The sequence below is a fragment of the Anoplophora glabripennis genome, unplaced genomic scaffold (genome assembly GCF_000390285.2).
Source record: "Anoplophora glabripennis isolate ALB-LARVAE unplaced genomic scaffold, Agla_2.0 scaffold114, whole genome shotgun sequence".
Lineage (NCBI taxonomy): Eukaryota > Metazoa > Arthropoda > Insecta > Coleoptera > Cerambycidae > Anoplophora > Anoplophora glabripennis.
In genome coordinates, this window is record NW_019416319.1 from 1,076,434 (window position 1) to 1,089,749 (window position 13,316).

A 13,316-nucleotide genomic window follows, 5' to 3' on the forward strand; every position below is an offset into this window, starting at 1 on the left:
AACTCCACCGCGTGCGATCGAGACTAGCATGGTCCACCATGCGACGGGACTGTGATCTCCTAATGCGTTATCTCCTTTAATCTTGCAAGTAACACTAAGAAATTAAACTTATGAGAGTGCTTATTTCAAACATTATATGCGAAGATGCATCAGATGATACACCTGTATATATAAAATAAATGACATATTCTCATGCAGATGTTACAAATTAGGTTTAGTAAAGACAAAATGGAAGTAAAACGACCAATCAAACATCTCCTGGTCAATATAGGAAAGATTGAAATTTGAGATAGGCTTTACCTCAACATTCAATACATGTCAAGAGATAGACATCTAAATAGCTGAACTGTTTGTCGGTTTTTTCATCAATGTATTTAGAACCACGCTTATACTTTTCATTTTTCATAATTACAAACTGATTTTAATTCCAGTGTAAGATTTTCAAATTCAAGATGTGGATTTTGCGATCCCATTAACATTGTAATATCGGTAGTATTTTTAGTTGCATAAATGATAAAAGCTAATAATAACAGTCACCTGACAACATAACTTTCATTCAAAGGCGAGCTTTCAAAGAATTTGTCTTCTATCAATTTTAGCCGTTTCACCAACATTCATAATAACGTCATAAATTAGGTAGGTATTCGGTATAATCAAACGATTATAAATTGAATATTATACGGCAAATGAGTTTATCAAATTTGCTATTAGTTTGGGCTTACTGCTTCACTAGCTACGTAGGGCCCTTGAACCCAAATCAACTTATCCATTAATTGAATATTGTGTATCAAGAACGTAAAATTATGTTCCTCTCATTAAAAATAAATCTACTAACCTCCTATATAGAATGGAATAAAATGATATTCTACGTTAAAGAAAAAATAATAATTACAAAATAATCACAAAGTCAATCTAGGGAAAAACTATTGATACTCCATAGTCGAATTATATAATAAAAGCTGAAAACTTTAAAAAATTATTAGTAGATATTTTATTGCATTTTATGACGAAAACATAGACGTTATAAAAGCTACAGAAAAATATCTTTAACAGACTTTGAACGTCTATAAACTTAATTGGATCAAAGCTGCTCATCAGAATTCCTATTCTAGAAAGAATATTGAGTAACCAAAACAATATTTTTAAGATTATTGGTGATTCTTTTCAAAATCCGTATAGAATTTCAAAACAAATATTTCAAAAATAATTTTAATCGACAGTTTAAAGACAACAAACATGACTTTTTCATTGATATTACTTTTGGATTTATTTTGTTAAAGTTTAATTTTACGTTACTTTAAACATGTTCAACTACTTCATATTAATTCTAAAAACATTAACAAATTAGATTACTTCCTGACATTTTCTAATGTTTTTCTCTAGGCTACATTACCAGAAAAGACTTCATTTCTTTTAAACTTTTTCAGCAATTACCAATTAGCTTCAAATTCCTTGCTCATACCAAAAGTCTTTTTTCTTTACTGCATTTTTATAATTTTATTACAATGTTTTACAAGCAGTCGTGGTTTTTCAAATAATTTAGTTACTTCCAATTTTTCTCTCCACATAACCACTGCATTTTCTTGTATACTACAAATATTCTTTTAGGAAATGATCCAAAAAAATACCTACTTAGCAGAGATTGTGGTAACATTCAGAAGTTTAACATCTACATATGAAACATTGAATTTTCTTAGTTGCTTGGGCACAAAATTAGTACGAATCACAGGGCAACAAAATTTTACGAAAGGTCACACCCAAAACCAGACCTCACTTGCCCGAAGGTTTTTGGTGCGTAGAATCCGAATCTGGCGTCAGAATTGCTCCTATACATCACGTTTCTGAGATATCCTAACCTAAAAGTGCAAAAAACACGTTTTTCTGCTGTATTTGAGTTTATATCACAAAGTGAAAAATTTTTTTTTCTAAAAACGAATCACGCCCTCTAAAACTACTACTCTTACCCTTCAAAACGCTTTTTTCAGATATGAAAAATCTTTTTTTATTCGCGGAGATATCATTGAATGAAGTTAGGTACTTTAGCGTTTTTATAACAGTGGTACTAAAATCGAAAAAAGTTCTTCAGAAAACGGATATTTACATGTTCTTTGGGTCGCTCAATCCGAATCTGACCTCCAAATTATTACTATTAGGAATCTGAGATTTCCTAACCTAAAACTGCAAAATCAACCTGTCTGGTTCATACCGATAGTTCATCCTAAAATCGTTGATTTTGCACTTTTAGGTTAAGAAATCTCAGAATCATAAACGATAGAATAATTTGGAGATCAGATTTGGATTGGACGATCCAAAAAACATGTAAATAAATTACTTCCGCTTTCCGAAAAACCACTGTTACAAAAACGCTAAAGTACCTAACTTCATTCAATATATCTCGGATACGTGACGTATAGGAGCAATTCTGACGCCAGATTCGGATTCTACGCACCAAAAACCTTCGGCCACGTGAGGTCTGGTTTTTGGGTGTGAAAATTGTTGATGTGATTAGTAAACATTGAAACTTTGCTAACGTGTTCGTAAATATTGTTGACGAACATAGTTAGCAGCTAACTCTGTTCGCGTCAGTGTAAACCCGGCTTAAAACAAAGGTTTAATTATTCATACCAAAGTTTTCTGTAGTATATTTTACATAAGCGAACATACATGATTACATTAAATTAAATAAAACAGGCGTCTTATATTTTTCTTTTAATAACATTATCATAAAACGAAAACCGTTCAATTTTATATTATTTACATGTACCCATCCAGACATTCCACTCTCAGCGGAAGGAATGTATATTACATTTTTCTCCTGACCTTTCCATGTATCATGTACGCAATAAAAGGAAGAAAATATTGGCTTCCAGAGACGACAAGGGCTCTATCTGGCTCCGGACTTATATTTTATTACAGTGTACCCTACCGCGCGCAACATTTAAATTCCGCAATATGTTTCCTTCAAAATGTTGAACCAAATACGGTTACCTCTGTAGCAATGCCGTAAATTACAATCACCACAAGAAAAACTAGAAAAAAAAGCAGTTCAAAATGATTTTTATTTTTGCTGTTCTCATTCATTACATATCATCTCTATCCTTAAAATTGTAAAAACTGTTAATTGATATTAAATCAGGAGACTTCGGTGGCTACTTATCACTTTACTAATCACGAATCTGTTTTTAATGGAATTACAGCGTGAGGAATTGTCGTAACAACAATCAAAATCTGTTATTTATCAACAGCTATTCATGACAACCTATATTTGATTGCTTTACTATTCAAAATACACTCAACTCTTCAACTTTGTTTTTCGTTAAAAAACTGCAAGTGTTGGACAAAAGGTCATATATCACAAGTGAGAGTGAAATGCCAAAGTACGTCGGAACTTGCCACCCCGCCGTCAAACGTTTTACTTGGTTAATAGTTTATTTCACTTGCTTGTAATAATAATTCAGTCACGACAGTTTACAGCGACTCAATTTTTTTTTATTTCAATTTGTTAACGCATCAACAGCGATGGACACATCTACTACGGAGGATGTGAACTCATAAAGATAATAACCCTATTTGTAAGCATTCACAGAATAATATGTCAAAATCTTCCTTTTCTCCAATAACAATGCAGCGTTTCCGTGATGTAATAATTAAAATTGTATGTTCCAAGCCGTAAAATTCTAGACAAACAATTTATAATTCAGCAAAACGGTGTGGATTAGAGGGTTTATGCAACTGTTGGCATTAGTATTAACGCAGCTGCGGTTTTAAATGAGTTGCAGCTTTTTATATTACAACAGATATAAAGTCATATGTCAGTTAATTCTAAAACCGAGTCAGTTTGTTTTATGAACTTGGTTGGAGCAAGTCACGAAGCATTATTTTAATTTCATGCTTGTCATAACAGTAGAAATTTATCATTTTTTTTTGTCGACTTTATCTAATGTTTACCGAGTAAATAAAAAAAAAAGATCTTGTTAGCAATTGGTTGCGTCCTCAAAACATATCCTTCCTATGACTACTTTAGCGACTCAAATAAGAATAGCCACACGGATATAAATCCGGACTACAAAGCGGCTAAGATATTCGATTGCTTCAACTTATGCTTTGTTGTAACAGCTGTAAGAAGTTTGGAGTTGTCTTGTAGGACAAAACATTGGAGACCAGTTGGTAAGCTGTTTCAGGGAATGTAACCATTACTGCTGAGGTTTATTTTCAACAAATCCGTGTTCACGAGGTAGCAATTTCGAAGAAAATACTCGAAATGACTTCTTTGAGTTATAACATCACAAAAGTGGCTATTTAGAAGCTCAGTCGGAAGGTTACTCCACATCTGCCTCATTATGAGCTTGCTCCATTGGGTTTCCATCTTCTTCCTTCATAACTGGATTGGTGACCTTATCACTTCCAAGACATATTTCTTTTGAAAGCTCTTACAATTCTATTTACAACAGACTTTAAATTCTATAATTCCGCCCAATACTTATTAAGAATTTTGATTTTAAAGTTGAAACTTATGTACAAACAATTAGTAACGGTAAAAATGTCAGTCATTCGAGTTAAGTACGTCAATGGTATAAATTTAGTATTTCTTGCGTTACATTGGTTTTTGGCGATTTGTTATCACTTTCGTAAAAAAACACAATTGTAAAAAACAGAAATGAATGCTACACACACAATGAACGTAAAATTAGTGGATTCCAAATTATTTTCTACTATTATTTGGAAGCGTTGGTTGGTAGTTTATTTGTGTTTTTGAAAATTAAACACTATGATTTACTCCACTGCGGAAAGGGTAGATATCATTTCGCTTTACTTTATGAACAATGAATGTGCGAATAGAACAGCTCAGCTATTTAATGAACAACATCAAGATCGACATGTCATGAGGAAGTATGTTCTAGAATTAGTAAAAAAAATTCAAGAGACAGGGAACGTAGCCAATAAAAAACGAGAAATTGAAAAACCTATAGTTAATGAAGCTAGTGCAGTTTTGGGACAAGTTCGTTTTGATCCTACATTAAATACGAGGCAGCTGACATCTGTGTCTGGGATCAACCGAACTGGCATACAAACCAATTTGAAGAAGAATAAATTCCATCCATACCAAATATATTTAGTCCAGGAACTTCATGAAGATGATAATGACCGCCGTTTGCAATTTTGCGAAATAATGAGTGAGCGAGCAAGGAACGATCCGCAGTTCCTTTTTAACTTGTGTTTTCCTGATGAATGCAGTTTTTTCTTGAATGGGACGGTAAATCGTCACAATTGCCACATTCAAGCCCAATAGTGTTTCACGAGGTGCATACACAGCAACCGAAAAAACTAAATGTATGGGCGGGAATTTTCGGTGACCGGCTGGTGGGTCCTTTTATTCTACCTGGTAATTTGACTGGCCAAATGTATTTGCAATTACTGGAAGACGCTACTGGCCCTGCCTTGACTGATATTATTGAAAATGTTCCACAGTATGATGAAGATTATTTGATTTTTCAACAGGACGGTGCTCCTCCGCATTACGCGTTAATTGTCCGTCACTATTTGGACCAACATTTTCTACGAAATTGGATTGGGAGAAGAGGCAGCATTAAGTGGCCTCCACGATCACTGGATTTATCGTCCCTTGATTTCTTTTTGTGGGGATACCTAAAAAGTAAAATCTATAAAACACAGCCAGCGTCGCTGGAAGATTTGCGTCAAAAAATCGTCGAGACGATGCCGTCGAATCGCTCCGGAAATGCTTCGGAATGTGCGCGAACGTTTCGAACAAAATCTTTATTCTTGTATGGAAGCGGGCGGTCATCAGTTTGATCATTTAATTAATAAAGTAGTAAGTAAGCAACTAAACATAATTTAAATTTTAAAATGTATTTTTTTCAATGTATTGGGTGGAATTATAAAATTTAAAGTCGGTTGTAAAGAGAATTGTAAGAGCTTTCAAAAGAAATTTTACTCAATCCCCAATGCCAATTAAATATTTTGGGGTGATGCTTACCCTTACTTGGGGGTGAAAGTGGCGGAGTCAAAAATATCAGCAAAGAATGTCCCCCTTTAATCTAAAGTCGACGGGTCTGAGCGTTTTTCTACAATCTTGACGCAGTTCCTGAAAATGGCTCTGTTTCGTTTTCATTTGGCCACCCTGTATATAAATATACCTATATATATATCCTCACCAAAGGCTTCAGTTCCGATATTAAGAATTATTCTAACGACTTGATCTACTTCTTCGAAATTAAATAATTTTTTCAAAATTTGTCCAAATGTGATTATTTAGGTGAACATTTTAAATTTCCAAATCCCAACCATAAACACCACCATTTACTCTTAGAAACGCTTACTAATTATTATTACTTTCAGGCTGCACTGGGTCCAATTGCTTTGGAGTACGTGGAACCAGGCACCGAAGAATACACCTACGCGGAAAAAATTGTAACCACCTGTATCTTATCCATTGTGGTGACCGCACCTATAGGGGCTCTACTGACGACGTTCCTAGGACCTCACCTACTGACTAAGGCCAAGATGCCTCCTCTAGCAGAAGTGAGAAAGCGAAAGAAGAGTCGCTTGTCTATCAGGGACCTCAGCATTGCCGATGACAGTGAATTTTCTCAGGCCTATGAGCGTCACGTGAACCATGGACTAAATGAATCTAACAAAAATGATATTCATGTTTAATGTCAGTACGTGAGGATGTTAAGTGAAGTTTCGCAGGTTGTGTGATGTTTGGTGAAGCGAATTTGAAGGATGATTTACAATACTTAAAAGTTTTTAGGAAATAAAAGTAAATAAGAATGTGTGTAATATATTTTTAAGCCACAAAGAATGTTTGTCAAGACCTGGAATTATTTAATGTATTGAAAATTTCAATAAATAGATATAAATATAAAAATTTCTCTATTTTACCTTTCAGTTAATCATTTTATTTAATATGGTTATTAGATAATTCAACCAACGGTAAAGGCTATTAAAGGTTAAGACAATATAATGGAGTAAAATGTCACAAAGATAAAAAATGCATCTATACAAGATAACTAAATAGTTGAAATCAGACTTACACTGAAATTCTGAATCGAGCATTGAAGTATCTTAGAAAAACTAAAAAAAAAACAATTTTCTAATACCTTTTTCATTTCATCCTTGTCAAAGATTGGAGATGATTTTCATTAAGATTCAGATAATCTCTGGATAATCTTATTTATTGTCAATAATTATATTGTATTGAAATAATAGAGATTATTTCTTACGACAATCCTCTAAGTTAAGTAATGAAAATCTTCTGAGAAGATTATTTTGAGTTATTCCAATAGAGGGTAACTGCTATCTAGTTTTAATATGCTCAGTAAATGTCAATTTTTGATCAAAGGTCATACCCAGGTCACACAATTCAGGACAAGTAAGAGTAGATCCTATTAGTTTATGGTCATATTCCAAGGGCATGATTATTTCAATGGCTGGACACAATATAACACTTATTCAGCCGATACTCAGCTTAAGCTTGTTTTTGAGATGCCATTCTTGCATTTGAGTCAATTATTCTGAAACAACCATTTCTAGATTCTATAGGCCAATAAAGTTTCATATCATTAGCAACCGCAATGTCATTAACAAAACTTATAAATGAAAGGGGGTTCAGTATGGAGCCCTGTAGAACTCCGGAAGTTGCCGAAATTTCTTTCTTATAGATAAGAAATCAAAATTACAGGAAGGTAGATGATATTTTGAATTGATTTAATTGGTTTAATGATCTAGCTTATTAAACGCCTTTGAAGAATCAGTGTAGTCGACGTCAACCTATAGGTTGACATAATTTATGTCTAGTTAATTTTATATCTCCCCGTTCAGTCTACAGTGGCAATTCGTTATCGACTGTAATAAAATCAGCTTTTTTGATTTATTAAGCATTACTTTTTGCCACTTGCCACACTGATCATTGAAATTTTTGTAACGAGGGCTGATACTTGATTTAAAGAGATTAATACTGAGCTATCAAATATATGCAACGTTGCTTAAATAATAATAAAAAATATATATAAATTAATACGTTTTACAGTGTATTACTTTTTACACCAAGCATATAATAATCTCGTTCCAATAAGAGACATTGTATATAAAATAAAACCTATTCTTTTTTCAAGTTCTCAATAAAATTTTGGCTTGTCAAAATATCGTCTCACCATAGAAAAATTTAGATTTTGATACACAATGTGTTCAAAGTGTAGAAAAATGTAAAACGGTTGATGAACAAAAGCAAAATCAATGACATCACAATCGAGACAGTGTTTATGAAAAACTAATTCCCTTGCGATAAATGTTTCACCACAAAGTTATTCCATTTGAATAGACTTTAATATCTACATCGAATACATATATTGGATGTTTTAACAATATACAGATAACAGAAATCGTGATAAACAATAGGACAGACATTTAATGAGCAAACAGATTAGAGAGATAATTATCATCCTTGTTTGGCTCACAAAATACATTTTCTTCGTTTTTACCGCATCCGTTGTTATTGATTCCGTCTAAAGAAAAAAACCAGATAGTATTGAAACCATCACTTATTTATCAGGCTACTTTAAAATATGAAATTATATTTTTTTAAATGTTTGAAACTTCTAAACAAAAAGGAATGAGACCTATGTTCATATAAGAAAAAATGTTTGAAATTAACCCATCTACCATCTGTCAAAGTTTATCAGAGAGCTTGTCACCCTTATTTGTTTGGGTACATCTGAAAAACAAATTTGGTATTTCTTTTTTCTAAATATGAAAATATTGAAATACAGGGTTCTGCAGTATTGATGATACGCCCAATTAGTCCACCCGGGTGTTCACTCTTTGTACACTTCATTTTTGAACCAGACCCATAAACAGTAATCTAGTGCTTTGAGGTCTGGAGATCTTGGATGCTAACTAATAGGACTACTGTGGCCAATCCAACGCAATGCTCCAGAAACCTCTCGTTGAAATGTAGCTTGACTGGACGGGTGAACTGTGCAGGAGCTCCATCATGCTGGTATTACATTCGCTTTCTCATGTAATACCTACTTGTAATTCATTTTGTAAAAGATTTTAGTAGTGGTCTCTTGTGAGTCGATTCTCTAAAATATAAATAACTGTCGATCATACCACACCACGCGTTTACCGAAAACTATGCTGAAAATTACGAGTATTCAGCGATTTTCTGAAAAATTGAAGGATGATGGAGCAAAACAGACTATGGATTCGTGCTCAGGAGACAAAAATACACAGGAAATCATATGCCGCATGTAAAGTTCACATAACTTTTTTTTTGTTGGCCGGTGTTATTATTGATCCAAAACTCAGCATAACCGGTTGTTATAGGTGTTGTATTCTCTGTACTTGGTATGGATATAAGCCTTGCTCGTGGAGAGTTTTTATTACTATTTTTTGTGGAGTGCCCAATTGAATAGCAATTGTTCGTGAGCTGGTAGGTGCATTATTTTTTGCTAGACCCAGAATATTTCTACTTCTTCCAAACCTTGTCCTTGTGCTCATTCAGATGATTGTACTAGCACTGGGAAGTTTTCCGGTTTCGCACAGTTTGTTGAAAACTCTGAAAAATATATTTTTATCAGTGCATCTGTACTGTGGAAACCGTTGACCATATTTATTTACACACTCTAAATTTGAACAAGTTCTAGGCATTTTGTAACACTTTGATGGTACAAATGTGTGATCCTACTTTTGAATTTGGGACATGTCATACCCTGATTTCAAATTGAGATCAAATGAAAATCACACAACAACACGAGTTTTTCTTATTATTTTGACCATTCATGAAATTTAGTTTGATTCTCCCTACTCACCTAGTATATTTACCGCCTTAATCGCCTTTTAGTAGTGATTTTTTTCTCAAGATGCAGTCCTAAAGCCCATTTCCTCTGTTTTCGGTACTTTTTTCAAAAGCGAATAATTTTGCAGGGAACACATTCCTCAGTTCTGTAGCGGATATGTTAAAGGGAGAGATTTTACAAGAAAACTAAAGATCACAGTGGCTGCCCTTTTGTTAATTTTTTAGTCCAAGCATTATAGAGAAATGCTTACAGAAATTATTACCTGGACAAAAAAATATGACCGTATAGAAAATTTAATTTTAAATTGAATTTCTTGTTCTTTAAACTCAATCCAAAATGGCGAACATGGTTAAAAACGGTTTTTCTAAAATAACTAAAAAAATATAGCACCGATTGAAAAATTTTAAATGAGAAAGTTGTAGGTTTTAAAAAGATCTATCGACTGATTTTTTGTAAGTATCGATGCTTTGTTACTTTTCGAGATATATCGAAAAGACCGTTAAAAATATTCTCTTTTCTCTTCTTCTATAACTTGTTTACATCTACGTTCCCATACTTGCTATTTACTGCAAGCATAGCCCGCGGCAAGCCAAAAAGTACATTTTTGAAAAATTTAAAAATAGTAATTATTTTTCGAGATATATCGATTTTTTGAAAAAAAGGTGCTCTCGAAAATTGGCTAGATCTTCTCAGCGGATAGCCCTACAGTGACGATTTTCGGTTTATTTTCTTCGTAAAGAGTCATATTATCATGCTGTTAAAAAATGTTGAGGATTTTATTAATTTTAAGGATCAAGAAATGACTTTGAAAAAGTTGCAATTTGTTTTTGGTATGTTTTTTTCAAATAACTATTTCAATTTTTATTTTACGAAGAAAATAAACCGAAAATCGTCACTGTAGGATTATCCGCTGAGGAGATCTAGCAAATTTTCGAGAGCGCTTTTTTTTCAAAAAATCGATATATTTCGAAAAATAATTAATATTTTTAAATTTTTCAAAAATTTACTTTTTTGGCTTGCCGTGGGCTATGATTGCAGTAAATAGCAAGTATGGTAGCGTAGATGTAAACGAGTTATAGCAGAAGACAAAAGAGAAGATTTTTAACGGTTTTTTCGATTTATCTCGAAAAGTAACAAAGCAATCGATAACTTTCAAAAAATCTGTACATAGATCTTTTTAAAACCTACAACTTTATCATTTAAATTTTTCAATCGGTGCTATATTTTTTTAGTTATTTTAGAAAAACCGTTTCTTGCAACTGCGATATTTTTTTAACCATGTTCGCCATTTTGGATCGAGTTTAAAGAACAAGAAACTCAATTTAAAATTTTATTTTCTATACGGTCATATTTTTTTTGTCCAGGTAATCATTTCTGCAAATTTAACATTAATCCGTGACAGAATGCTTGGACTATTTTGTATAGTGAAGCATTAGCAGGGTTAAATGTCCACTAATGTTTTATCGATCATTTTATAGATAAGATGTAACAGTGATAAATCTATGAATATTATATGTGTCTACCATTTTATGTCGTTTTTAATTTATGACAATATATTAAAACGTGTACATACGAACGTATTTCCCACAAGGTATTATTCCATTATTTGCAAAAAATGTGTTCAAATCTCAGCTAATACAAAATTATAACGTATATGTCGACGGGATTTATAGTAGTGGTTTTATTTGTTTTAATCAAAGACTAGTTCGGTAAATTCATCATTTTTACTGTCAGTTGGATTTCTGATTAGATATCCCAGTCGCGGAAATTTTTCGAAATAACAAACTAATAATTATTATTAAGATAAACAAATTTGACATTTCTATCGATTTTGAAATGATTCAAGTTAAACCCTTAGTCCCCACTTAGCCAGATTTTTTTCTGATTTGGAATTATAATCGTAAATCATACGAAACGAAATAATTAGTTAATAAATATAATAATAATAAAAAGTATTATAAATATTTTAGGATATATTATAATATTTTGATATAATTTCTCGCGCTCTAAATCTAGTACTGGTTTAAATATTACAAAAACAGGATTTTGGGTATTAACATTAATTTTATTTGAAAATTTATGGTAATTAGTTATTTCAATAAATATACAACAATTTATGTAAATGTCTAAAGTTATTCAATTGTAAAATATGTTAACATGTGACTCTGAACACGTCCATTAATTTTGAATTTTCTTTCAGAATTGTGCGGGGCAATTTACGGAACATTCAACCCCTTTTATCTTTTTACTTTTCTATCTAAGGAAAAATGGTAAAGAATAAATTGTAGGAAATTCTATTGCGATATCAAAGAAAATATTAAAAAAAAAAACAATTGACTATTGGGTTTATTTATTTTAAGTGGGCACCCTGTACACTTATCGCTTATTCCTCACTTCTTTTCTTTTAAACGCAGTTTATTTACTGACCCTCCACAATGGATATGAAATCAAGATTTTCATGGAAACAGTGCATATAAGCAAAAATTTACTAAAGAGATCTTTAATAATTTATTATGAAAATAGTAATATACTGTAAGAGGTGTTTTATAATAACCCCATTGTGTCTAAGACAAAGGACATTTTTTTAAGCAAATCTTTCTTATGAAGGAAACGTATCGCAGTCTTAGTACTAAAGAGGCACAATCCAAAAAATACGGTTTTGAGATAAATGGCAAAAACTGTTGATGAATGGTGAAAGATTCAACATTTTCCTTTTTTATGAAAAGCATTTGTGTGGTATTGTCATATAAATATCTTTTAATCGTGGTTAATGATTGAGATAGGAGATTATTAAGTTTTTTTTGCAATCAAAGTTGTGTTGTAGATTTTATTGCTCTAGAAATTAGAAAAAAGTAATTTGTGCCTGTTTAGGTTTAAATATTTCAAAATAAAAAAGACGTTTTTAGGAATGTGCCTCTTTTCAATTAATTTCAGACTTTTAATGAGATGATTATTTTGAAATGATACTGTTTAACATTAAAAGTTTACGAAGAAGATCTTACATTATTTTTTATTGTGTCTCCGTAGATTTAAATTGTAAAAAGGTGCTGGGTACTATTTACAATACTAAATTATTTTTTTTTATTTAGGAAAACAACAATATAGAAAGAACAGAAATATTATTTAATCTTAAACTATTTTACAGTTTCACGAATGCTACTTTTAAGAAATAGGAAGCGCATTATGCTACTAAATGTAATACAAAAATAAAATTTTATAATAAAAATATAAAAACTAAATTATAATATTGAGTTAAAAAAATCTGCGTAAAATCAAGGTATTAAGTTTTTTGAAATTAGGACTCTTAGGTCTTTTTTCTTATTTTCGCCAAGTTCAATTTTTCTTGGATAAGCTGATACTAATTGTAATTGTTCGATTCCTATCATCTTTCTTCTTTGAGTTCTCACAACTACTTCAACGTAATCAGATGTGTGAGTATAGGATGTCCTATAAAAAAAGCTGTACGGTTTGTCTTTAACGAATTTCAGACTTTTT

General features: G+C 32.0%; 1 protein-coding gene across 1 annotated transcript in view; it reads left to right on the forward strand.

The window, feature by feature from the left end:
• The window catches only part of LOC108903211 (sodium/hydrogen exchanger 9B1), a 28,492-nt gene extending 21,609 nt beyond the window's left edge, over positions 1 to 6,883 (forward strand). The window contains exon 8 of the mRNA XM_018705310.1: positions 6,358 to 6,883. Within this exon, the coding sequence (XP_018560826.1) occupies positions 6,358 to 6,675 (318 nt within the window). The 3' untranslated portion in view covers positions 6,676 to 6,883. The remainder of the gene's footprint in view (positions 1 to 6,357) is intronic.
• Positions 6,884 to 13,316: the final 6,433 nt, after the last annotated feature.